The 23,872-nt window shown below is 34.0% G+C and overlaps 2 protein-coding genes and 1 non-coding gene across 3 annotated transcripts in view; 2 read left to right on the forward strand and 1 right to left on the reverse strand.

Moving 5' to 3' along the window:
* MTBP (MDM2 binding protein) overlaps window positions 1–5,604 on the reverse strand; it is a 60,968-nt gene extending 55,364 nt beyond the window's left edge. The window contains exons 1-5 of the mRNA XM_003782378.2: window positions 5,421–5,604; window positions 4,547–4,627; window positions 3,242–3,315; window positions 3,004–3,155; window positions 1,263–1,321 (exon numbers count right to left, since the gene is read on the reverse strand). Coding sequence (XP_003782426.1) covers window positions 1,263–1,321; window positions 3,004–3,155; window positions 3,242–3,315; window positions 4,547–4,627; window positions 5,421–5,538 — 484 coding nt within the window. The 5' untranslated portion in view covers window positions 5,539–5,604. The remainder of the gene's footprint in view (window positions 1–1,262; window positions 1,322–3,003; window positions 3,156–3,241; window positions 3,316–4,546; window positions 4,628–5,420) is intronic.
* Window positions 5,605–5,840: 236 nt separating this feature from the next.
* MRPL13 (mitochondrial ribosomal protein L13) overlaps window positions 5,841–23,872 on the forward strand; it is a 38,609-nt gene continuing 20,577 nt past the window's right edge. Inside the window, exons 1-4 of the mRNA XM_003782376.2 lie at window positions 5,841–5,928; window positions 7,777–7,900; window positions 15,994–16,087; window positions 19,925–19,985. Of these exons, the coding sequence (XP_003782424.1) occupies window positions 5,902–5,928; window positions 7,777–7,900; window positions 15,994–16,087; window positions 19,925–19,985 (306 nt within the window). The 5' untranslated portion in view covers window positions 5,841–5,901. The remainder of the gene's footprint in view (window positions 5,929–7,776; window positions 7,901–15,993; window positions 16,088–19,924; window positions 19,986–23,872) is intronic.
* Window positions 20,750–20,881, forward strand: LOC111728061. Its single transcript, XR_002775470.1, has one exon. It is a non-coding gene; the product is annotated as a small nucleolar RNA SNORA42/SNORA80 family (small nucleolar RNA).

Below are 23,872 nucleotides of genomic sequence, written 5' to 3' on the forward strand. Positions count from 1 at the left end.
AGAGGGACAGCTTGAGGCTCTGTCTCAAAAAAAAAAAAAAAACCAGAAACCAAATTAAATTTGCTAGTGAAAGTATTCAAACTGGCCAAAAGAGTAACCATATAATATTTTAATGCATACTTTGAGCTTGACACATTTCATTTTAAAAAATTGATATATTTATCAATGCATTCACTTATTTTCCAAATGAGTGGGACTTTTTGTACTAAAATATGATCTCCTTGAATACAGGGATTAGACTATAAACTATAAGGTCCTTTATGGTAACCACACGTGCTTTATTCATTATTGTCTACTCAGCTCCTAGTACAATGCATGACAAGTAATACACACAACAAATATCTACTTAATAATAACCTTCAATGATGAAAATATTCAGAAAAGAATCCTCTTCACAATTATTTGTGGATCCCAACTGTATCAAATTTTAGACAACTACTTTGTTAAAATCATCTTAAACTACTTTAAGGTTAAAGATTAAGATTAAAAACAGTTTTAAGAATACTATCATACAGTAGAAAAACACTGAATAAAGGGCTTCTTTTACTGTATGACATTCCAGCTGATAATATGTAAACTAACTTCACCATTTAAAAATAGTATCTAAATTATCTAGTTTAAAGAATACCTTTTCCAGGACTTGTTTATAGGACGAGTGTTCTATAGAACATACTCTGGAAAACAACGGTATATAGTGGAAAGACTCTTCTTTAGTGTTAACTAAATAAGGAAACAGAGATGGGTATTTAATTTTCTAAGATCTAATTTTTGATTTTTGTCTAATTGCAGGAAAACAATGGAAAAACTGTAAAGTCTCAGTAAAATACTTTATAAAACAATGACATACGTTTTGCATCAACTTCAATTAAGAAGTTTTTTGTTTTTTTTTTTTTTTTGAGACAGAGCCTCAAGCTGAGCCCCTGGGTAGAGTGCCATGGCTTCACTGCTCACAGCAACCTCCAACTCCTGGCCTCAAGCAAGTCTCCTGCCTCAGCCTCCCAAGTAGCTGGGACCACAGGCGCCCGCCACAACGCCTGGTTATTTTTTGGTTGCAACCATTATTGTTGTTTGGCAGGCCTGGGCTGGATTCGAACCCGCCACCTTAGGTGTATGTAGCTGGTGCCTTAGCCGCTTGACGCGCCGAGCCAAGAAGTTATTTTTCACCTTGAATTTCAAGATTCACGTAGAATAAATTTATCGCTCATTCGTAAAAAGTGTTTCAGATAAGATATGAATTACTGTAAGAAATCATAACGTATTACCAGGAGCAGGAAGCTTGTCTGATAACTGATGCAAATTTTCTGCAGACTCTTCATAAAGGCTAAAAGGGTAAGTTAGAAAAAAAATACAAATACATGTTACATATAATCGTAATAGTTAATTTAAACTAAAAGCATCCCCGTGCCAGACAGTGTTAAGTAGGCTAGATGTTCTGTCTCATTTGATCCTGATGACAATCCCATGATGTATAACACTATTACTATTAATATCTCCACTGTAAAAAACTTGCCTAAAGTTACATAACTAGTATGTATGAAAGTCATGATTCAAACCCTGAGTGTAAGTTCTTACCCATACTCAATAAAAAAAAGAAATAAAATTCCATAAATTATATCTAGTATATTAAATATAAATCTTAACTAAAAGATCAAAAATTTTTTGGAATCTTAAAAGGAAATGCTAAGTATTTAATAAAGAAGGATATAACTTTTCTTTCAATAGCATTTAACAGCCCTTACTGAAAAATACGGTATCCTCTTCAGAATCTTCAAAACCTGTTTGTTTTGTCCATATGGTGAAATTTTTTTCATAATAGCTTATTATATATCATAAAGGTACTTCAATCCTTTATTATAAGCCCACAATTATCTAAAAAACTTAAGATATTTCTCATAGGATGTATGAAATATAAAAGAAAAAAGAAACTAAAGGTATCTTATGTTAAACTCTAGTTTTCAGGCTCCCTCTTGTGGAAATAATAGGTCACTTAGCAGAAATATGTACTTTTATATTTGTCATCCTATAATAGTGGTAGAAAAGCAAATGGTATGATAAAAGCTTTTAAGGGTGTATGAAAGCCCCTAAAAAAATCATCTAAAAGGAGCCTAATACTTTATGGATGAGAAAACAAAGATCCAGAGAAGTTAAACAAATAGCTAAAGTCCATTTCTACCAATCCCTGGTTCAAAAACTTTTCCCTGGTTTAAAAACTTTTCCCTGGTTCTACAAGACCTTCCTTCCTTAATCAGTACAAACAAATATGATCTGGAAAAAAGGAAAATGAACTGTTTTAAGTCTGAAGTTATTTACAAATGTATTACAATACGTGAATTCTAAAACAAAACAAAAGCAATCTTTTGTCATGAAATATTTAACGTTATGGAAGAATAAAGTCAAATGTATTAACTATTAATCAGAGATGAGATATTCCATGAAAAAATATTATTATCACAACTTATGTCACCTGGATCAACTTATATACTGGACTACAATTCAAAAAACCTAAAAGAAAACTCAATCATGTATATATTCCTCAAAAACTCTTTATGAATTTTAAAAGTTATATGAAAATACACATAAATCGAATGTGTAAAATCACACAAGTCAGCCTGAAATAGAAAAATAAAAATGATACATTAGTTTGAATGTTAGCTATTAATACTAAATAACATTTCTTTGTAAGCTCTTAAATTACAATCTATCAGGCAGAATTTATCTTCAAGGAAGCAACATATTAATTGAAGCATAACTTTTATGATTTTTGAAATTATGTAAGTTTAAGAAAAAAAAACTTTCAGATATCAATTTTTGCATTTTAAAGAACGCTACCCAGATAAAAGGCTCAAATTGCCTAATGTCTTCCAAAATTAAGAATTAAAAATTTTAATTAATTAGAATCTCTTTAGTATAATTGCTGAAATATGTAATCTTCATCCTCATTGCGTAAAATAACTATCGAATGTCACAGACTGTAAATAAAGTATAAAAACGATATAAGCATACTCAGCCAAGGATAACGATTCCCTGCTATTACTATCTTCTTCTTCAAAACATTCAACAGCACTCAAACATTCTTCAGTATTTGTTTGAAGAACATCTTCAATTTTGTCATTTTCCATATCAAAATGTATCTCTTGCCAATCAGAACTACAAAACTAATAAATTTAAAAATTGCATTACATAATGGATTTATGCAATTAGCAAAGACATTCACAGATAGGTGTCTTTTAATTTGTATTACCTGATAAAAGCCACATACTGCCTGCACTGCAAAGAACCACTTCTTGGAACCAGGTATACCGCCCACTGAACACGCTTGAAAACAAAATCACACTTATTAGAAGAAACATCACAAATTAGCAGACATCACAGCATATATACTATACTTAAAAATTAAGTAATTATGAAATATATAGCCAAGTTTTATATACACACATAGTTTTTTTTTAAATCTGTTAAAATATCAAACAGAACAATCTGCATATAAAACAAAATTATTTATTCAAAGAATACTATGCTTTAGTTCAGGGGTGTCCAATCTTTTTTTTCCCTCTGCTGTACGTTGGAAGAAGAAGAGTTGTCTTGGGCTACACACTAAATACACAAACACTAATAAAAGAGGATTAGTCAAAAAAAAAAAAAGGTCAGTGCATACTTTTCATGATATCCCATACCACACATAAGCAAAAAAAAAAAAAAATCCTCACAAAATCAGCATGCGGCCCACAAGCCAAAAGTTGAATACACTTGCTTTAGTTTATCACAATTCAAAATCTATATTATTATTTTAGTCATCAATTCAAACAGATTAAAATCCCCCATAAACATGATGAAAGTACACCTACTAAATCACTATTGAGTACCACAAAACCATCCATGTCATTTTAGTGAAAACAATTCACTTTCCAAAGACTATGTAGGTTGGTTCAGCCTGGCTAGACAGAAGAGTTGAAGACTTTGTTTTGGCACCTCCAGTTTCCTGATGTTAAACTCTAGTTTTAAGGAACTTTAAGGAACATTCTCAGATAAAGGATAAGATAAGGAAGTAAAAGAGAAGATAACAAGGTTAAGTAGATACATTTGTATAATGTTAATTGACAGTAAAGCAGGAAAGATTTTTACAAAGGAACAGTCAAAAAAGTGAAATACTTCAAAAAGTCAAAGCAGGTAAGAATAAAGACTATTGTGTTTAGCAATTATGAAATACCTTGAAGAGGATCAGTGAAGAGTTAAGAACAGAAAAACAATAGTAAGGAAGTCAGTGTGGGAGCATCATTAATGTATTTTTACTCAGGACAAGATCCTTCTCCTAATGACATAATGGACAAGCAAATTTCATAAAGGGAGCAAAACTCAAGCTGACAGCCTAGCATAAATTTCCTAACAACTTCACAATATTGAAGCATTAGAAGAAAGGGATAATGTCGTTTCTAGTTTTGTAGTCCTAGTCCCTTAGTTACCTCCTTGCACTCCCAAGTGACCAAATTGATTAATTTCCAATACAAAAGATGTACCAGAAAAAAAGAGAGGTTTATGCTATACTTACCAGGAAAAGTACTATCTTCAGGATTAACTGAAGCGCTAATGTTTCTTTTCAGAAGGTGATAAACATTTGATGCTGTTAAGTCTGAAAAGGAAAAAGACATATCAACTCTAAAGGGCTCGAGAATTAAGCAATTTCACCATGAGAGACTCTCAAGATCAATCAGTTGTACATAAAATAACTAACTACACACCGCTCAAGATCTGTTAAATTTTGATACAGTAAATCTAAAGAAGGGAGAGAAAACAGAAAAGGCTTTTGATTGGTACATGCCAACCAGATAACACAAATCCCAAATTCTCCCCCAAAAATAATTTTTAAAAAGGGAGCTCTGTCACCGTATCTTTTACACAAACACATACATTTCCTCCCCCAAATGCCTGTTCCATCGAAACAAATGAAAAATAAAATGCAATATAGTGTCTAGACAGGAGCATCAAAAGGCAGCGCCATTGCAAACAGTTTAAATCATTTAAAATTGATTGTTATGATAACGAAGGATATCTCCTTCCATTACAATATAAACTCTTGGACAAAAAGACCCTTATCCATCTTGTTTCTTTGTGTATTATGCGCATGTGAAACACAAAAGCAGAAATACCTAATGAACGCATACGTTTTGAAAGAGCAGCAAATTCCATTACTAAGGCACAGGAAATTTATTGTGCCCAAAACGCGTGAATGCTAGAATGTTGTAGCCCACAGATTTGTCGTTGGTTTTCCAGGAAAATTATATTTTTTCAGGCTTCATTAGATCCATCCCAGATAGACTCATAGCTCTGAGGGACAACTAGATTAAGGCTCCCCCACCCCCAGCAGAACTCAATGACAAAATTCTCCCCCGCCGCTTCCCGCCCTTTTTCAACCTGGCGCTTACCCGGCCGCTTCTCAGTACCCTCGACAGGCGGCACTTCTGGCCCATACTCCGCCTCTCCACTCGCCACCGACCGGATTCCTCCTTCCCCCCAGACCACCAGCAGCAGGTACCGATCCATGTCTTCAGGGGTCACTCCGGGTGTGAAGTCTCCGCTTCCACATCTAAACAACCGCGCGCTGTGACGCGCTTCCGGTTCCCATCGCCTGGGGCGGCTGGGAATTGTGTCCTCCGTCGATTTTCCTCGGTTTTCCAACAAGTGAGTTGTTTTCAGGAGCTATTTCCTCAATTATTGTATTATTTACTTTTACATGACGAAACTGCTACTATAGGGAGATCAAAAGGGACCTAGGAATGAAGGAGAAAAAGAAGAGTGTTGACGGAACTGTCACGCTTAGGTATATGCGTTTCCGCCGAGCCAGTACTGCCGAGTGACCCGGCGTGGCTACTAGAAGGGAAGGAAGGTCTGGCTGGTGGGGAAAATATGTCGAGTTTCTCCAGGGCGCCGCAGGTGAGCTGGGACTCATGTGGCTTGCTGGGGATGGCGTTCATGATGCTGGCAGAAGGACAGAGAATGTTTGGGGGAACTCAGTAGTGAAGCTTACTTGGCAGGGAAGCTGAGATTGTCGGCCAGGATGAGCTTTGGGAAGGAAGGCAAAAAAAAAAAAGATTGTCAGTCTGGCAACCACTTTTTTTCTTTTAGTACACTTCTCCTCTTCTTTTCAGACAGCCCTTTTTTCCTGTCTTTTTCCCAGGAAAGAGTATTAGGAGAGAAGGTCAAAGAAGGTGGACTACATAGGGTATCGCAGACCATTTAAGAATTTGATTGTTGACTGCGTAAACTGAGTCTCTTTTGGAAGTTCTTGATCCGAGGAGTAATGTGATCTAACATAGGTGTTAAAAGGACCACTGTGGCTACTGGGTCGAAACACATTGTTCAGAAATGAGAGTTAATGAAGTACAGAGGCCAGGAACATGTTTGGGGGTATTGCAGTAATCCAGCCTAGATGCGATGGTGCACAAATCAGGCCAGTAACAACTGTGGGATATTGAAAACGGTTCCGATTTTGTTTCCTATGGAGCCATTAGAATTTCCTCCAGGACTGAATGTGGTCTGATAACAAAAGAAGAAACAAGGATTATTCCAAGATCCTTTGCTTTGAACAGCTGGAAAGGTGAGGTTGAAGCAAGTTTCAGGTGAAGAGTTAGTTTTGGATTTGTTGGTCTAAGAAGACTCGGCCCAGTGCTGCAGTGTGATTCTCTCCTCAGACTCTTTGTTGCCTCTCTGTGAAGAGGTAAATACATGAAATAAAATTGAACATTTAAAAACTTTTGCAGCAATTTGATATTGTGGCAACATTTGTATTTTTTTAGCCGAAGTATTTTTTTTTCTGTCAACGTATCGAAGTATTTATTAATTTTCAATGAATAGGGAAAATTTTGCTTATGGAAAGGCTGGTATGAAGTTTATGATAATTAAATTTAAAAAACTTGGGAGGCTGAGGCAAGAAAATCTCTTGAGCCCAAGAGTTTGAGATTGCTGTGAGCTGTGATACCAGAACATTCTACCCAGGATAACAAAGTGAGACAGAGTCACACTCAAAAATAATAAAAATAAATATAGACAAATAAATAAACTCAGCTATCCTAGTTGTAATTTACCCAGCATTGTTTAAACTCTTGTGTATGTGCATAGAAAACATTCGGTCCCGATATTCTGGGCTAGAATTATTCTTAGAGTTTAAAGACATTGATGAATACTACAAAAACAGCAGTCTATTTCTGAGGCAACCTAAAGATGTCTGCCTCAGGCAGCTTTTTAAACTTTAAATTTATTCAGCGTCATTCATCTTTATTTCCCCGACTACATTGTTCTGTTTAACACTTCTCCGGAATTGAACTCCTGAAATCAACTTCAATTTCAAATTAACCAGTCTGTTTCAATATAGTTTACCTACTAATCTCAAAATGTTTTTGAAAACCTTAATAAGCAGCTGTTACTTTCCTATGAGCTCATTACTCCTTAAGATTTTATGCTATGTGATACAAAAAGTATAAATTATAATGTAAAGGGGATATATTTTTGTAATGTTTTTAAGAAGACATGAGGTCATACTAATAGAAAAACAGACAGGGAAAATTACTGTGTTTACCTTTGCAGAATAATGAGAAGAGACCCCTGTGCTAGAAATAGAAATGGAAGCAAAACAATTCTTTAGTGAGTTTTTTTCGAAAGTAATTGTTGACATTAACTATAAAGTACATGTGATAGTACGTAATAATGAATTATAATAAATTCAATTACTGTGTTTCCATTTTAATTAGAATTTTTTTTTGTTCCCTCTCTCATTTTTTCAAGCAATGGGCCACTTTTGCTCGAATGTGGTATCTCCTTGATGGGAAAATGCAGCCCCCTGGCAAACTTGCTGCTGTGGCATGCATAAAACTTCAAGGATTACATAAACCTGTGTACCATCCACGAAGTAAGTATCATTTGAGACCTGTCATTAACCGTCATTTTTATCCCAGAGTAGAATCTTGAATGAAATTTGACTGGACTCCATTGAGGAACCCTCCCCACTCCACCCTCCTTTTTTTTCTAAGGATCCTTTCTTCCATTTTTTAAAGAAAGCCCGCTAGCATAATATACTGAATTTGGCTTATTCATGGAACAACCATATGGACCAGTTTGTCTGGGACAAACCCAATTTATACCACTGCCCAGCAAAATTATCAGTAGCCCTTTCTTTTTTTTTTTTTTTAGACAGAGCCTCAAGCTATCCCCCTGGGTAGAGTGCCATGGCATCACAGCTCACAGCAACCTCCAACTTCTGGGCTCAAGCAAGTCTCCTGCCTCAGCCTCCCATGTAGCTGGGACTACAGGTGCCCGCCACAACGTCTGGCCATTTTTTGGTTGCAGCCATCATTGTTGTTTGGTGGGCCCGGGCTGGGGATTCGAACCCGCCACCTTAGGTGTATGTGGCTGGCGCCTTAGCCGCTTGAGCCACAGGCGCCGAGCCCAGTAGCCCTTTCTTTTGCTCTCAGAAATGTCTTGACTTGTACCATGAATTTTAATGTTCACTTTTACACATGTCTTTTCACATCATGACATGCATCTGAATTCAGGAGCTTTTGGAAAGGGAAATAATCTTGTCCTCTTTTCTAAAAATCCTTTTGCCTGGGAAGACATATAGAACTAGCTTGGTATATAAAGCTTACTTTTTCCTGTTTTGAATGAATAGATTTGCTTTTCTTTATCATTCTTCTAAAACAAAACAAAAAGTTTTCAGGCCAGAAGAGTTCTGCTTATAGTTTTGATTGACTTCATTTGCCTGAACTTTTCCCTGCCAAATACAAATAGCAGTATTTAGTCCTAATCTTGCTTGACCTTTCAACAGCATTTACTGCAATTGGTCACACTTTTATTCAACTTTTTATTATATAAAGGTATATATAAAAATATATGTGTATTTTAAAGAAAATGAACAATATTGGTTGTAATGATGAAATAAATACCTATACACTCAACATTTGTGTTCTTTCCGGCTTTTTTGCCATTACAAGCAATGCTTTCTTCCTGTGCACACATGGAAACATTTTTTCCAAGGTATCGCCAAAGGACAGGAGTTACTGGGTTTTAAGGTACATGGAAGGTATTCAGTCTTTAAGCCAATGTCCTGCCCTGCCAGCAGTATATAACAGTTTCTGTTACTCTTCATCTTGAGAAACACTTGATATTTTCATTCTTTTTAATTGTGACTATTCTGGTAGATGGGAAATCCTCACTTTGTGGTTTTACTTTGTATTTTTCTGATTACAAATATGGCAAGAACCTTTTCATTTATTTATTGGCCTTTACAGTTTCCTCTTCTGTGAAATGTCTATGCATATCTTTTGTATCTCTCCCTTGTACTCTTAACTTTAAACTGCTGTACTCTGTATTACATGCCATTTTCCAGTGAGTTGTTTGTTTTTTCTTTTGTATTACTGTTATTATGGAGATTTTCAATAATAATGATCAAACTTTCAGAAGTGATCAAATTAAAGTACATTTCTTTATATGTTCAACCTGAATTACATAATTGTTAACATTTTACCATATATTCAACCATTTAAAAACAAGTGTCAGATATTATTATATGTCCACCTAAATACTTCAGCATATATCTCTTAAGAATAAAGATAATATCCTATGTAACCAAAATGTTATTGTCACACCTGAGAAAATAATTTAACTATGTAGTCTAATGTCCAGGTCATTTTTTAAATTTCCCTACTAGTCCTAGAGTGTTTCTAATAGTTTTTTTTTTCGTTTGAACTAGGATCCAGCCAAAGTTTATGTATTGCTTTTGGTTCCTATGTTCCTTTACAGTCTCTTTTAATCTAGAAAATTCCTCTTATTTTCTTGACATTAACCTTTTGAGGAGTCCAGGCTAATTTTCATATAGATAACTTTGTTCTTGAAACACATTCTTTTCTTGTTTCCCTTCATGCCAATCTCTGTTTTTCCTTCTCCATAACTCTCTGTCCCCTTTGCTATCTTCAACTTTCTAAACTCCCAATTGTTTTTCTCTCACTAAATATTGGGAATTCCTCAGTCCTATCTGTGGACCTCTTCTTGTTCCTTAGATGATCATATTTCATTTCGTGTCTCTAAAAATCATCTGTGTGCTAATGCCTCCCAAATTCATGTCTCCAGTTTTAACATCTTCCCTATCTTGTACATTCACATAACAAAGTTTCTGCTAAGCAGATCCCCTTGGGTGCCTAGTAGACACCTCCAATGAATAAGTCCTTTTGGAGATGTCTTGTTTCCTGCTCTTCTCCATTCAAACTAACCTGTTCTTTCATACTTTTCCTCGTCTTAACTAATAGCATCTCTGTTTTTAGTGGCTCTGGTTCATCTGTGACCCTACTTTGTTCAACCATAAATATATGTATATACATACACACAAACAGAGAGAGAGGGTACCAAAAAAAATGTATACACATTATAAGCAAAGTTATCCATGGATATATTTTGAGCACTTCTTGTAATTGCATAAGTCAAGTGTGGCTTGTATTTATCTTTTTTATTGGTATATATTAAGTATTACATTTTCAATACAACTTGTTTTTTTTTTTTCTTAAAATCTATGTACATTTTCTTGGCATCCTTTGTATGCATTTGTGTCTATAATATATAGAGAGGCATAGTATATATATAATATTAGAAAAAATAAAATAATATACCTGAACTCTGGCAACTCTCATTATCTGTCCCTTCTACTCTAAATTCAAACTGCTGTAATCTTTTTTTACAGTCTTGTCCTATTGCTCCTGCTTAGAGTGCAGTGGCATCAGCCTATCTCACCGTAACCTCAAACTCCTGGACTCAAGCAATCCTTCTGCCTCAACCTCTTGAGTAGCTGGGACTACAGGCGCCTGCCACCATGTGTGGCTATTTTTTTCTATTTTTAGTTGCGACAGTGTCTCTGTCTTGCCGAGGCTGGTGTCCTACTCCTTGCCCTCAAGTGATCCTTCCCCCTCAGCCTCCTAAAGTGCTGGTATTACAAACTTGAGCCACCTCACCCAGCCTATCGTATTTTATTCCAAAAGCTCTGCCTTGATCTCTCTGCATCTGCCTTTGCCTGCATATAGGCTTTCCTCCAAGATCAGCTATCTTTCCACACGAAAGTCCGAGTAAAAGTCAAAGTTCTGCCAGTGCCCTATAAGGACTTACTACCTTTCTGATTTTATTTCTTACCGCTATCCCTTGAGCAATCCACTTAGGCCTGTTGCTGTTCTATTAACTTGCCTATAGAGCATGTTTTTAACTCTACACGCTGTTCACATTCTGTTCTCTGCCTGTTTACTGTTTCTCAGATACCTGCATGGCTTACTCCTTCATGACTTTCAGATTTCTGCTCTATTGTTTATATTCTGACAGAAGCTTCTCTCATTCCTGTATCTGCTCACTCTTTCACTCTCTATCTTTACCTTTAAAAAAAAAACAGCATTCGTGTATTCCCTGACAGGTAAATGTTTATTATTTACCTTTCTTCACTAGACTAAGTTCCAAGAAGACAGGAACTTTGCCTGTTTTGTTTATAGCTGTATCCCCAGTGCGTATAGTAGTGTTTGGCACGTACTTGAAATGTGAGAAATGTTTCTTGTGTGAATGCTTGCATTTAAGAATTCCATTTTCAAAAGTGAAGAAAATACTTCTAGCCAGGGCTCTGGCATTTCAGCTATGTTAAATTTTTGGATTTATGGAGCTAGGAAGGAAGAATATTCCAGATGATTTAATTTGAGCAAGAGCAAAGATTTATAAGTTTTTCTACTTCCTGTGACTTCTTCACCTTTTGGCAAAGATCATGTGTAGTATCTGTTCTTACTAGTTTAATATATTTTTTTCTATTTCTTATAGTTGCTGCTCTAACCTTTTTTCTCCTTTTGATGAAAATTTGATTAAGAAATCAAAGCAAGCTTATAGCCTGTGAAATCTTCAAGTATAGAATATGACTCTAAGAATTCAGTCCTTTGTTTTTTCAAGCATCAAGTACAATGTCTTTGTCAAGTTTGAACTTGCAGTGAGCTTTAATGACATCACTACACACTAACCTGGGCAGTTAACTGAGTGAGACCCTGTCCCCTCAAAAAAAACAAAAAAAGAACTGAGAGAACTCATCATAAGTAAACTTACTTTACAATAATTACTGTACTAAAGAGAGTCTTTTTTGATGAAGGGAAGGACATAGTAAATTGAAACTATGAGAAAAAATAAGAACACAAATAAAGGTAAATACATAGGAAAATATGAAAGACAGAATAAATATATTGTTTGAAATTTCTTTTTCCCCTATCTGATTTAAAAGACAACCACATAAAGCAATAATTGTGAATTTATGTTTATGGGCACACAGTGTGTCAAGATGTATTTTGACAATACAAATGAGGGGATAACGAATCAAGTGTTTGTATGTTATTGAAAAAAATGAAGGATTCTTGTCAGAAGTAGGTTGTAGAATGACACTTTCCAACAGTGTACATGTTTTATGAGTACAGGCGGTTCTCGTTGTTCCCTGTATTTCCAGAACATCACAAAGAAGACTGGATTGGTGAACATTGAACCATTGCTTTTAGAGGAAATAAAGGATTAGGTTTCTCTGAACTGCTCTTCATGGCATTTTCATCCACCAGTCAGTATGTGACCCTGTTTTTTGTGTTTCTGTTTAAAGACCTCTTCTTTTACTATACATACACGCATGTATAAAGTCAGTTCTTTCACTCATCACTAGCTCATCACTAGTGAGCTATATAACTCATACTGGAATGAAGCTTATCTCACATACATGTTATCTCTGTAAGGCACATCACAGCCCTCTCGCACCTTAGAACACTTCAGTTTACCAACTTGGGAAATATTTTAAACAGTGGAGTTACTAATGAAAAGTATACAGATGCCAAGAACATGATACTAAATAAACAACAAAAAGGATGCTTGTTTATAAGTGTGAGAGATGAAACAAGTTAGAACATCTCTTTATATTCAATCTTAGCTGAGAACATTTATGTCAAGCCACTAAAATTTTTTTCCACTCTGAGCATATCCACGCATGACTAAAAAAGCACTAATTTGGGAATTACAAATAAATTTTAACAAGCAAGAAAGTTAACAAATATGAAATTGATGAATAATGAGTAAAATGATGATCAGCAATCTTACACTTTAATAATAAGTCTGTTTTCTTAAAAAAAAAAAAAAAAAATTTAGGCTGTGCCTGTGGCTCAAAGGGCGCCAGCCCCATATGCTGGAGGTGGTGTGTTCAAACCCAGCCCCAGCCAAAAACTGCAAAATAAAAAAAACTTTATGGTAGACCAGAAAAATGCATAGTCATAGATTAATCAATTTATAGAAGTGTTTAACTCCTTAAGACTTAAAGAATGCATTGACTTTCCACTGGCATTGAGCTGTATTATAGTAGAAGTGGGACTAGAACTTAGGCAGCTCTTGGTCCATGTGGAAAGTCCCCACTCCACTTCAGTGTGGTGATCCTTAGCCCCTTACACTGTGTTTTCCTGCTTGTTTTTTCCTTAATGATATCTGCAAGTAATAAATAAGATCTCTTGGATTGTCTTTGTAGAAATACAAATGAGACAAAATTTGCTGGAAAGTGGAATTAATAGTAGTAACTTAATTTTCATCCCCACGTTTAGCACTATCAGTCCACTCAATTGAAGTTTTGCTTCCTTACAAACAGGTCATTACGGCAAAAGCATTCCTTAGAAGCCGATGAATGTGCACTCTGCTGGAAAACCAGAAGAGTCGTTGTGGCTGCCTGTCAGCTTCCTATTAGATTAGGAATTTACTTTTTAAAGACTGCATTTTTGTTCCACTGCTTTTAATGTATAATTTACATCAGCACAACTTCTCATGTCCACAAGATGTCACTAAAATCAAAACTTAAATTGCAAAAGTTTACAATTTACAAATAACTTTTGTGTTTTAAGAGTTAATTTCTACTTGGCTTAATAAGCATTTATTAAGCATGTATTATGGACTGATAATTGCTAGAAACACAGTTATTTGAAAAACTCATTGACCTATAATTTCTCAGAAAAATGATGTTATAAATGGAAGTCATAGTTCTAGGAATGGCTATAATATTTAACCAATAATATATCTGAACATATGTGTGCGGTATTAAACTATTTCTCAAATGGACCTTTGTAAAGCATTATAGAAAACTTTTCCATTTATAAGGGGTTTTAAGTATCTGTGTAACAAAGACATTTGTACCCCTTAATATTTTGAATTAAAATAAATTTTAAAATTTAATAATGAAACTTTGTATATTTATTTAACCTAACAGAAATTTAGACAGAAACAATTGTATCATATCCAGGGTTACAGTCTTTTAAATACTGACTTTTGTGTTAATGTTAATGCAATTAAAGAAATATTTAATTTCTGGTTAGTTTTATTTGAATTTAGTAGAAAAATGCTTTTTAGAATTATCTAATATTTTCTGTAAATGTCAAGGAAACTTTTTTTTATATTAGATGTTCACATGTTAAGTTTGAAAGAATTTGATTTTCATTTGATTTGTGGTGTTGTGTCTAATGTCTCTTCAGAGATCCTTTTTGTTCTCTATAAATGTTTTTTGAGTGTCTCAAGATGCTTTGTGCAGGTCTATAGCCTACCACATTTTAAAAATAAAATCTGTTTTAGTGGAAAGTTTAAAGATGAATTTTTCCTCTAAATGGTGACACAGAAAGAACCTGAACTCTGTGTTAGGGAACTTGGTGTGTGAGCTCTGCCAAATCCCTTAATCTTAATGGACCTTCATTTCTTTGGCTGTACATGTCTGCATGAAAGCTAAGGTAGTTTCAGCATTTTGAGAGTCTATCTGATACCTTCTTACCTTATTTATTTGCTCTTCTGGTGCATTTGCCCGACTGCCTCGGTAGCCAACCACGTGTCATTTTTAGGAACTTTTGTCCCTTAATTAATCAAATAATGTCAACTACCCTTTCTAGCCACTAACAGCAGGCTTCCCAGGCCTCATTCCTTCCCACCTTTGTATTTCTTTGCACTCTAGTGATGAAATCCTACTTGCATTATCCTCTTTTCTTTATCTTTGTCCTGTAAGGCCTATGAACTTCTCTATGAGAAATCTGTCATTCAAATTCAGAGGTCTGCATAAAATATTATAATGTAATCTTTAGTTTGCATTATACATTTTTTTCTTAAGCTTCTAGAATCTTTTAAAGTTTTTTTTTCTACTAGTTGGGTAGACATTTAAGAAATGTTTCTGATTACTTGATTTTATCATTTATAGCAAATCATGTGACTACATGTTTCTTTCTAGTTTGTTTTTAGATGAACAGTCAGAGATACTTTTTACTAGAAAATTAATGCTATATTTATACACACACACATACTTATATATATTTTGATTTTCAGGTCATCTGTTAAGTATGCTTATAGAGCATAGTTGAGAGTGGCAGTTTAAATTTAACTACTATAGTTAAATGCAGTTGGATAAAACTTTCCACAGTAGTTTAGCATAAGATCATAGTGCTCTATTGTTCTCTAAATTTACAAAGAATAATAATCAGTTGTAACACTTCACATTTGTTTTCAATTTACCAGTTGGTAAAACATACGTTTTCTATATCTGTAGACGTATTATTTTCATTTTCTCTGTCATTTTTAAAGGAAAATTTGTATCAGATATTTAAAGGTACTTTATATAAAAATTTTCAGTGAAATATAATTATTAGTGGGGAGAATAATGGGAATAATAGTTTGCCTTTAAAAACACACTGTTGTTATTGGCATCTTTATTAAATTTCTTTTACCTGCCAGTGCTGAGATTTTCCAAATGGCCAGCCAACTTTTTCTATACTTAAATATTATGTGAAAAAGTAACAGAAATCTCTTAAAGGATTCTTAATATTATACTGTGACTTGCTTTTTATTTTTTAATGTGTTGTTTGAACTCTGATAAGCTTTAGAAATAATCAAGGCCACTTTTTATTAAGATTAGGTTTTCATACAATAATTTTTGTTATTTCTTGTTAAATCTAGGTGACTGTGGAGATCATGTTGTCATTGTGAACACAAGACACATTGCATTTTCTGGAAACAAGTGGGAACAAAAAGTATACTCCTCACATACTGGGTAAGAATACCATTGTGGAGGGAAATAGGTAGTTACAATGTGTTACTTTAATACAATTACTCTTATTTAAAAGAAAAAATATTTTTGAAAAGTTGGAATATAAGAAAATACTAATTTTACTTACACTGCATATGTGATTTACTAAATCAAAGAAACCCTCAACGCTATATCAAATACTAGCTACTACCTGATAGTATTTTTTATCCTAAAAGCTTTGGATCCTCTGATCAAGAGTATTCTTATTTTTTTAGTCAGTCTTCTTTCTGCTTATAATTCATCTTAATCCTATCTTTAGAATTAGCCTAAACATCTGAAAGTCCACAAGATATTTAAGGAATGGTTGCTGTTCTCTAGATATAGTCTTCTTTTTCAAAAGTTGACTTAGGTAAATGTATTCCTGTGTTCTAACGGTTTACTAGTACAATGGGTCGCCTAAGTCTTTATCAAGTATGCTCCTGTTGAGTGATGTCTTCTCCTTCCTGTGTGCTTTAGTTGTATTTTAATCCAGTTGCAGGGTCTTAAGTTCACCACGTGTTACATTTTACCACCAGCATTTAAAGATCTTTTGAGATCCTTATTTTGTCATCTAATGTATTAGTTAACCTACAGCTTAAGGTCATGTGCAAATTTAGTTAAGTATACTTTCAAATTAAGGTATGGTTAGAAATGTTGATCTTTCGTTCTTGATCAAAATCATTCTTATATTTCCAACTGTACCTTTACTTTACTTTTTTATTTCTTGCCCTAGTGCATCTTAAATGTTTGGTATAACTCCTCTGCTTCCTTGAGCCAGCCCTTGCCTATTCCTCCCCTTCAAACACACTCAAACACATTCGTCAAATCTTTATATAACTTAACAAAACCGAATTCACATCTGTCTTTAGTAATTGCTGCTATTGGCAAATCTCTATGTATAAATCAAGTTGTATAAAATTGAAGGATGATCAGTAAAGAAATTTGAAAAGTTAGAATAACATGGTGTGATACAAGAATAAGGGGGAGTATTGACACCAAATGCTATGGTAATTATAACAATAATATCTGTAATATTACTACAAGTGAAGGACAATAACAGCACAGCTGATAGTGAACAGCTAGTGTAATATCAGCTGGTAATGTCCCTAGCAGTCGAGCTTTCTCACCAATAGATGAAAATTCAAACTCCTTTACAAGCTTATTGGCACCTAGTTGCCACTGCTGCTGTTTATCCCTCTTTTTAGCCAACATGGGCTGTTTCTGACTTCTCTGCCTTTGCATATGTTGTTCCTTTGACTGGAATGCCATAACACCCTGTTTCGTAGGAACACTCCTATTTATCCATTAAAAATTGGCTAAGATGTTCTCTTTTCTGAGCTATCCACCCTATTTCCTAATTACCCGTAGGGTTGATTGCTTTTTGTTTCTGGACATACTGTTTCATTATGTTCATAACACTATATTACCATTATGTATTCTAAATATAACTTTCTAGTTGTAAAATTTTTACTACATGCTAATTTTAGAAAATATAGAAAAGTTCAAAGGAGGAACTGAAGTTCACCAGACTTACCATTTTAACATGCAGTCAGTCCCCTGTATCCATGGGATCTGTATCCGTGGATTCAATCAGAAAATATTTCTTTTATTTTAAATTGCATTTATACTGACTGTGTACATGCTTTTTTGTGTCATCATTCCCTCAACAGTACAGTGTAACAACTGTTTACATAGCATTTACATAGTATTGGGTATTATACGTAATCTCAAGATGATATTTAAACATTCAGGAGAATGTGCACAGGTTACAAAGCAAATTCTGTGCCGTTTTATAACAGGAATTTGAGCATCTAAAGATTTTGGCATCCACAGAAGATCCTGAAACCAATGCATAGATATTGACAGGTGACTTTATGTATAAGTTTATATACTTTTTCACTTAATGTACTTCCAGGCGTTAGTTTACTAATGCATAAGAGCATGCAAGAATGTTTCGTTTCCCCAATCTAATAAGGCTTTGCTATTTTGATATGCATCTGGTTTACATTTCCATTATAATGAGGTCTCTATGCTTTCCTTATTACTTTTGAAGAACATTTATTAAGAATAGTGATCAACTATTGAAGTTTTTACTTTTTATAAATTTTCTTCATGATGTTATTTACTATGCTTTAATTTGGGTAGATTGTCTATCTTTTCTTTTGTAATTTCTTCTGCTTTCCAATCTCAGAAAATTATTTCTTGTACAGATTTTCATAAATATTCATTTCTAATATTTTTAGGGGTTGGATGAGTTTGAAATGTGTGCATCTTGAACTTTCACATCTGATTCTTTAGTCATCTAAAAATGTATTGGCACTAGAAATACAGCTTTAAACTTGTTGCAGCAACAGAATTTACTTAGTCATTTTTTTTCTTTAAGCTCAGCACCTGTGGCTCAAGTGGCTAAGGCTCCAGCCACATACACCTGAGCTAGTGGGTTTGAATCCAGCCCAGGCCTGCCAAACAATAACGACAGCTGTAACCAAAAAATAGCTGGGCATTGTGGTGGGTACCTATAGTCCCAGCTACTTGGGAGGGAGAGGCAGGAGAATCACTTGAGCCCAGGAGTTGGAGGTTGCTATGAGCTATGATGCCACAGCACTCTACCCAGGGCAACAGCTTGAGACTCTGTCTCAACAAAAAAAAAAAAAGAAGAATAGGATTTTGTCATTTTATGTCCCCAGTACCCAGAATGATAAGGCATTCAATAAGTGTTTATTGAATTAATTTGCATTAAAAACCCTTGGCTAACATTTAAAACGAATATTTTATTGCTCCATCCAGGTTATCCTATATTGGAGAAAGAAATATAGTTATTTTTTTTTCACTAGTAGAAGTCACCTAAGTAGTGCATTACCCTAGTCATTCTCCTATTCAGAATTTTACATTCTTTTCAGATAATTCAGGATAAACTCCAAACTCCTGAAATACAGTATTACTGGCATTGTGCTTTAAAATTGCCATCCCAGTGTTAAAAACAGAGAGATGATCTTTAGCATAGAAGTTTTAGTTTTGTCTATGGAGAAAAAGAATATGGGAATAGAAGTTTAGACTGTTTTTCTAAAACTGAAATTCTGTGAAACAGAAGAATATCAGTTTGAAAATTACCCATCTCTTTCAGCAAACTTCTAAATATGATTTCTTAACTTTGATACCTACAATGTGGTTCCTTAAGTCATCCATAGCATGTTTTCCAATTTTGTCAATAGAAACATATGGAAGAAATCTCACTTAAGTAATCTTAAGGTTTCATGCAGAGTTTATGATACCTTTCTGTTTTCTTTTTTTTTTTTTTTTTTTTTTTTTTCTGTGAGCAAAATCATGTGTAGAGAGGTAAAATTAGGTGCCTGATATTATACTGGGAGTCACTGCAAAAGCTAGATTCCAGACCTGGTCTGAACTTGACTTCAGAACCAATTAGTCTACCAACATTTTCTTCAGACCTGATTCCCCAGTTTATGCAGGAAATTTCTCTAATTTGGCAGAGAACAGGAAATATTCTGGCCCACTACTGTTTCTTTCTTAAATCAAGCAGTGATAAACTACCTTATAATTATAATGAATGAATAACTTAAATTCAGACAGGAATATAGTTATGCCAAGAAATTTTTCCAACACATAGAGCTTTTTATGAACTAATGATAGTTGACAGAGAATAGCATTTCTAATATTACAGATTACTAATGGACAACACTAATGAAAAGCATAGTTTCCAGAAACAATTTATTAAATTAGTTTTCTTCTTATAAAAAATGATTGGTTTAAGAGTATAGTAGCATAGCTTATGCCCAGTTGTAATGTCTTTGCTTCTTTTAACAGCTACCCAGGAGGATTTAGACAAGTAACAGCTGCTTGCCTTCACCAAAGGGATCCCGTGGCAGTAAGTCTGTTGTATTTTGTATTTCTCATCTGTAGAAAGACCAAAGACACTTGTTACGTCAATCTCCTTTCTCTTCTAATACAGCTTGGATTCGAGGGTATAAATTTTTTACTTTAGTTGTATCATACACAATTTTTGATAAGTATTATTTTCATTATTCAATTCTATGTATTTTCTAATTACTATTTATTAGTTTTGCATTCAAAGAATTCTGATGCTTTTTAGTTTTTTGACACTTGCACAATCACCTGGTATGTGCTGAGTTCACCAAAAATGCCCTAGGATCGGGTAGAGCAACGGATGTATATATGTATGTGTATGTGTAAATGTTTTGTCACACATGCTAAGTATGTCGTTATATGCTTACTGATTTCTTGTTAACTTCATTTTGTTGATCTAAAAGAATATTTTTATTATTATTTATTATTAAAATCTCATAGATTAGGTTTTTGTTTTTGTTTTTGTTTTTTTTAATCATAGGTCTGTCAGTTTTTGCTTTGTGTATTCTCAGTGTTTAGTTTTAGACAAATTTAAGATTGGAATTATAAGCATTCTGAAAAATTGACTGGGGCTGATATGTAGTGATCCTGTTTCTCTCCAATCATGCTTTTTGCTGTGAGGTCTATTTTTTCTGATATTAATATAGCTGCATCAGCTGCCTTTGGGTTAGTGTTTGCCTCATATATGTATATTATTTTCCATTGTTTCAACTTTGCTGGGTCCTTTTCTTCAGATGGGTTTGTCGTAAATAACATATAGCTAACGCATGGGTTTGGATTTCTGACAGGCCTGAACCTGTGGGCTTGTCATAGTGGCCCATGCCAGAGCAAACTGGCCCCGAACCATTGCCTGGCCTCTACCTATAGGCTGCTGGCACTGAAGTGGGTCGTACAGTGAAAAAAAGGAAAAAAAAAAAAACATATAGCTAGAACTTTTTTTTCCCTCTTCTTTCTTGCCTTCATTCAGATGGATTGGATTTGTTTATTGTGTGTCTCGGGTTATTTATTATCTTTACTCTCTTGCAAGTCAAATGAAGGTCTTTGGAGATTCTTGTACTCATCCTCCCTCCCTAACTATATACTGCCTCTGTTCAAAAACTTTTAAAGCCATTCCAGTTCAACAACATTCTTGTTATTGTTTTGCCCTGGTATTGACTTTTTATGATTTTCTTTGCTTACAATTCTTTCTTGTAACTCTTCTTTCTAGGTCAGGATAAATTTCCTTCTCCCTGAAGTACTTCCCATGGGCATTTCCGTAGCCACATTCTCCTAATAGTAAACTTACTTTTCTTGTCTGAAACTATCTTTACTTTTGCTTTCATTCCTGAAAGGTGCTTTTGCTGTATATAGAATTCTAGTATAGTCATTTTTTTCTCTCAGATTTTGAAGCTATTAATGGATTTTTACCTTCTATTATTGCTGTTGATAAGTTGGATATCAGTGTAATTATTTGTTTATACATAGTCTGTCTTTTCGTACTGGATGGTTTAAGCTGATTTCTTTGGCATTGTGGTCTTATATATTTTTATTTGAGTATTGGTGTGTTCACTTCTGGATTTATTAGCTCTACTATTTTTTTCTTTTTGGAAATCAGATTTTACTTCCAGTGGATGGTCACATTTTATTGGGCATGATTCAGTCCACCTCTTCCATATTTGGTGTCTCATCATCTTTGTGCTGCATTCTCCATAATTTAGCCCTGTGTTCCCATTGTCTAATAACCTTTTCACTTGTGTCTAATCTGATTAAACTTTTTATTGAGGTCCTAATTTCAGTTACCTTTTTGTGAAGTGTTATTTTTTTGGTTCATTTTCAGATTTGCTGGTCTGGAAATAGCATTGCAGAATATAGCATTTTCTCTCTTCAGTTTTGAGTCTCCTGTTCCTTTGTCATATTTTGGTTCTCTATGATATTTCCTTACACAAAATAAACAGTTCTTAGCATTTATAACTGATTCTAATATTTGTGGTTTTGTGGCTCTGCAATTTATTATTTCTGCTCACTATACCTGGTAAGCTCATGTTTCTTGGAACTTTATATCTGGGAATTCTTTTCAGACCTATGTTAAAAATAAATTTCTTCACATAAGATTTAATTTGCTTATGGTAAGTAGGCCACATCAACCTAAGACTTCTTTAACATAAACTTGAAATTTGTACAATTTTGGACCTCAAAGCCTCATGAAGTCAGTTTGGTATCATGCTTTAAAAGTATTTTTATATGAGAAATTACTTAATGGGTACATTGTACATTACTCAGAAGATAGATACCTACAAGCCCAGATTTTACCACTATGTGATATATCATGTAACAAAACTGTACTTAAATTTGTACAAAGAAATTTATACAAGGAAACAAATTGTTCATAACAGTATTTTTATAGACAGTATTACTAATTTCACAAATGTTGATTACTTTTAAGTAATAATACTTAGAGTTGTTATCCACGTCTTAGTTCTCAAAATTGCTGAAAACAGAATCTCCCATTGTTATTTTATAATTTTTTTTCCTTCCTTAACTCTTGATAGAACTGACCTTTGAACTATACTCAAAGGATAGAGAACATTTTCCCCATTGGAGACTATTTATCTTTTTATTTAAGTATATTCCTAAATAAATAAAGTGTTATTAGACTCTGAGATATTCTTTTATTTCCCTAAAGTAGTGAATGAAAATACATATCTATTGTAAAGATGCCACCATTTGTTTGGTGTAGTATTGCATAAAATTTTCTTGATAAAGTAGAGGAAAGGAGTACTTTATTATTCCTGACATACCATTTAGATTACAAGGATCCTCAAACTTTTTAAACAGGGGGCCAGTTCACTGTTCCTTAGACTGTTGGAGGGCCGGACTACAGGCCCTAGGACAAGTCGCCTGCTAAGCAGAACAGGCAACAGCAGCAAAAACACCCAGTAGGCAGGATAAATGTCCTAGGTGGGCTGCATGTGGCCCGTAGGCCGTAGTTTGAGGACACCTGATTTAGAAGTTCCATGCTTTACTATATATTTTGTATCATTTATGTCCATCTTATAAAAATGTACTCAAAGATTGCTTCTCAGGAAATACTTAGCATTCTGTTTCATAACTAGTGTGTTTTTAAACTTTACAAGTCAAAGTATTCTATTTTGACTATTAATAAGATTTCCATATAACAGTATTAAAAGTAGTAAGGGCTTCTGATAATATATGCCATAGCTGTTCTAACAAATTATAGTTTTAACATTTATAAATATTTTCAATGTGTTTACAATTAAAGTTTCTATTTTATTCAGATTTGTTAACTATACACTAGGAGGCAGTATAGTCCAACTTTTTAAATGTTAAGAATTTGGCATTGGATAGTATTTGTAGAAATTGTTACAAATTATTGTTTTGTATGAATTTTGATGAAGGCTTAGGAAGTATTTTTAAATTCATTTGAATCATTACCTCATTAAATGATTTTTTTTTAAAAAAAGTCTTAACTTTGACTTTGTTTTTTGAGAAAGATTGACTTGTAAAGTAAGAGGTCAGTTATTTTTATTTCCAATTCAAACACTGTCTGGAGTAGTTGGCCGTTGCCTATAGAAGTAATTAGCTAAGTAGTACTTGGTGCATGTAACTTGTCAGAGAATTTGTTTCAGAATGCTATCTTCTGATTACTAGTCTTGGATTGGATGACAGTCTTGGATTATTATTTGTAAAGTTTGTTAATTAATATTTAATAGCTAAATAAGTGATAGTAATTTGTTAACTCTTAAAATTTTTTCTTAACGATATAGGAGATTGCTAATTCTAGTTTCAAATAAATACGTTGATTCAGCTCTCTCCATGTGTCATTTATCTCTCTGCCATGTATTTTAGTTTCTTTAAGAGTTTCTTTGTCGGCTCGGCGCCTATAGCTCA

Source organism: Otolemur garnettii, unplaced genomic scaffold (genome assembly GCF_000181295.1).
Source record: "Otolemur garnettii isolate 467f Iridium unplaced genomic scaffold, OtoGar3 scaffold00004, whole genome shotgun sequence".
Lineage (NCBI taxonomy): Eukaryota > Metazoa > Chordata > Mammalia > Primates > Galagidae > Otolemur > Otolemur garnettii.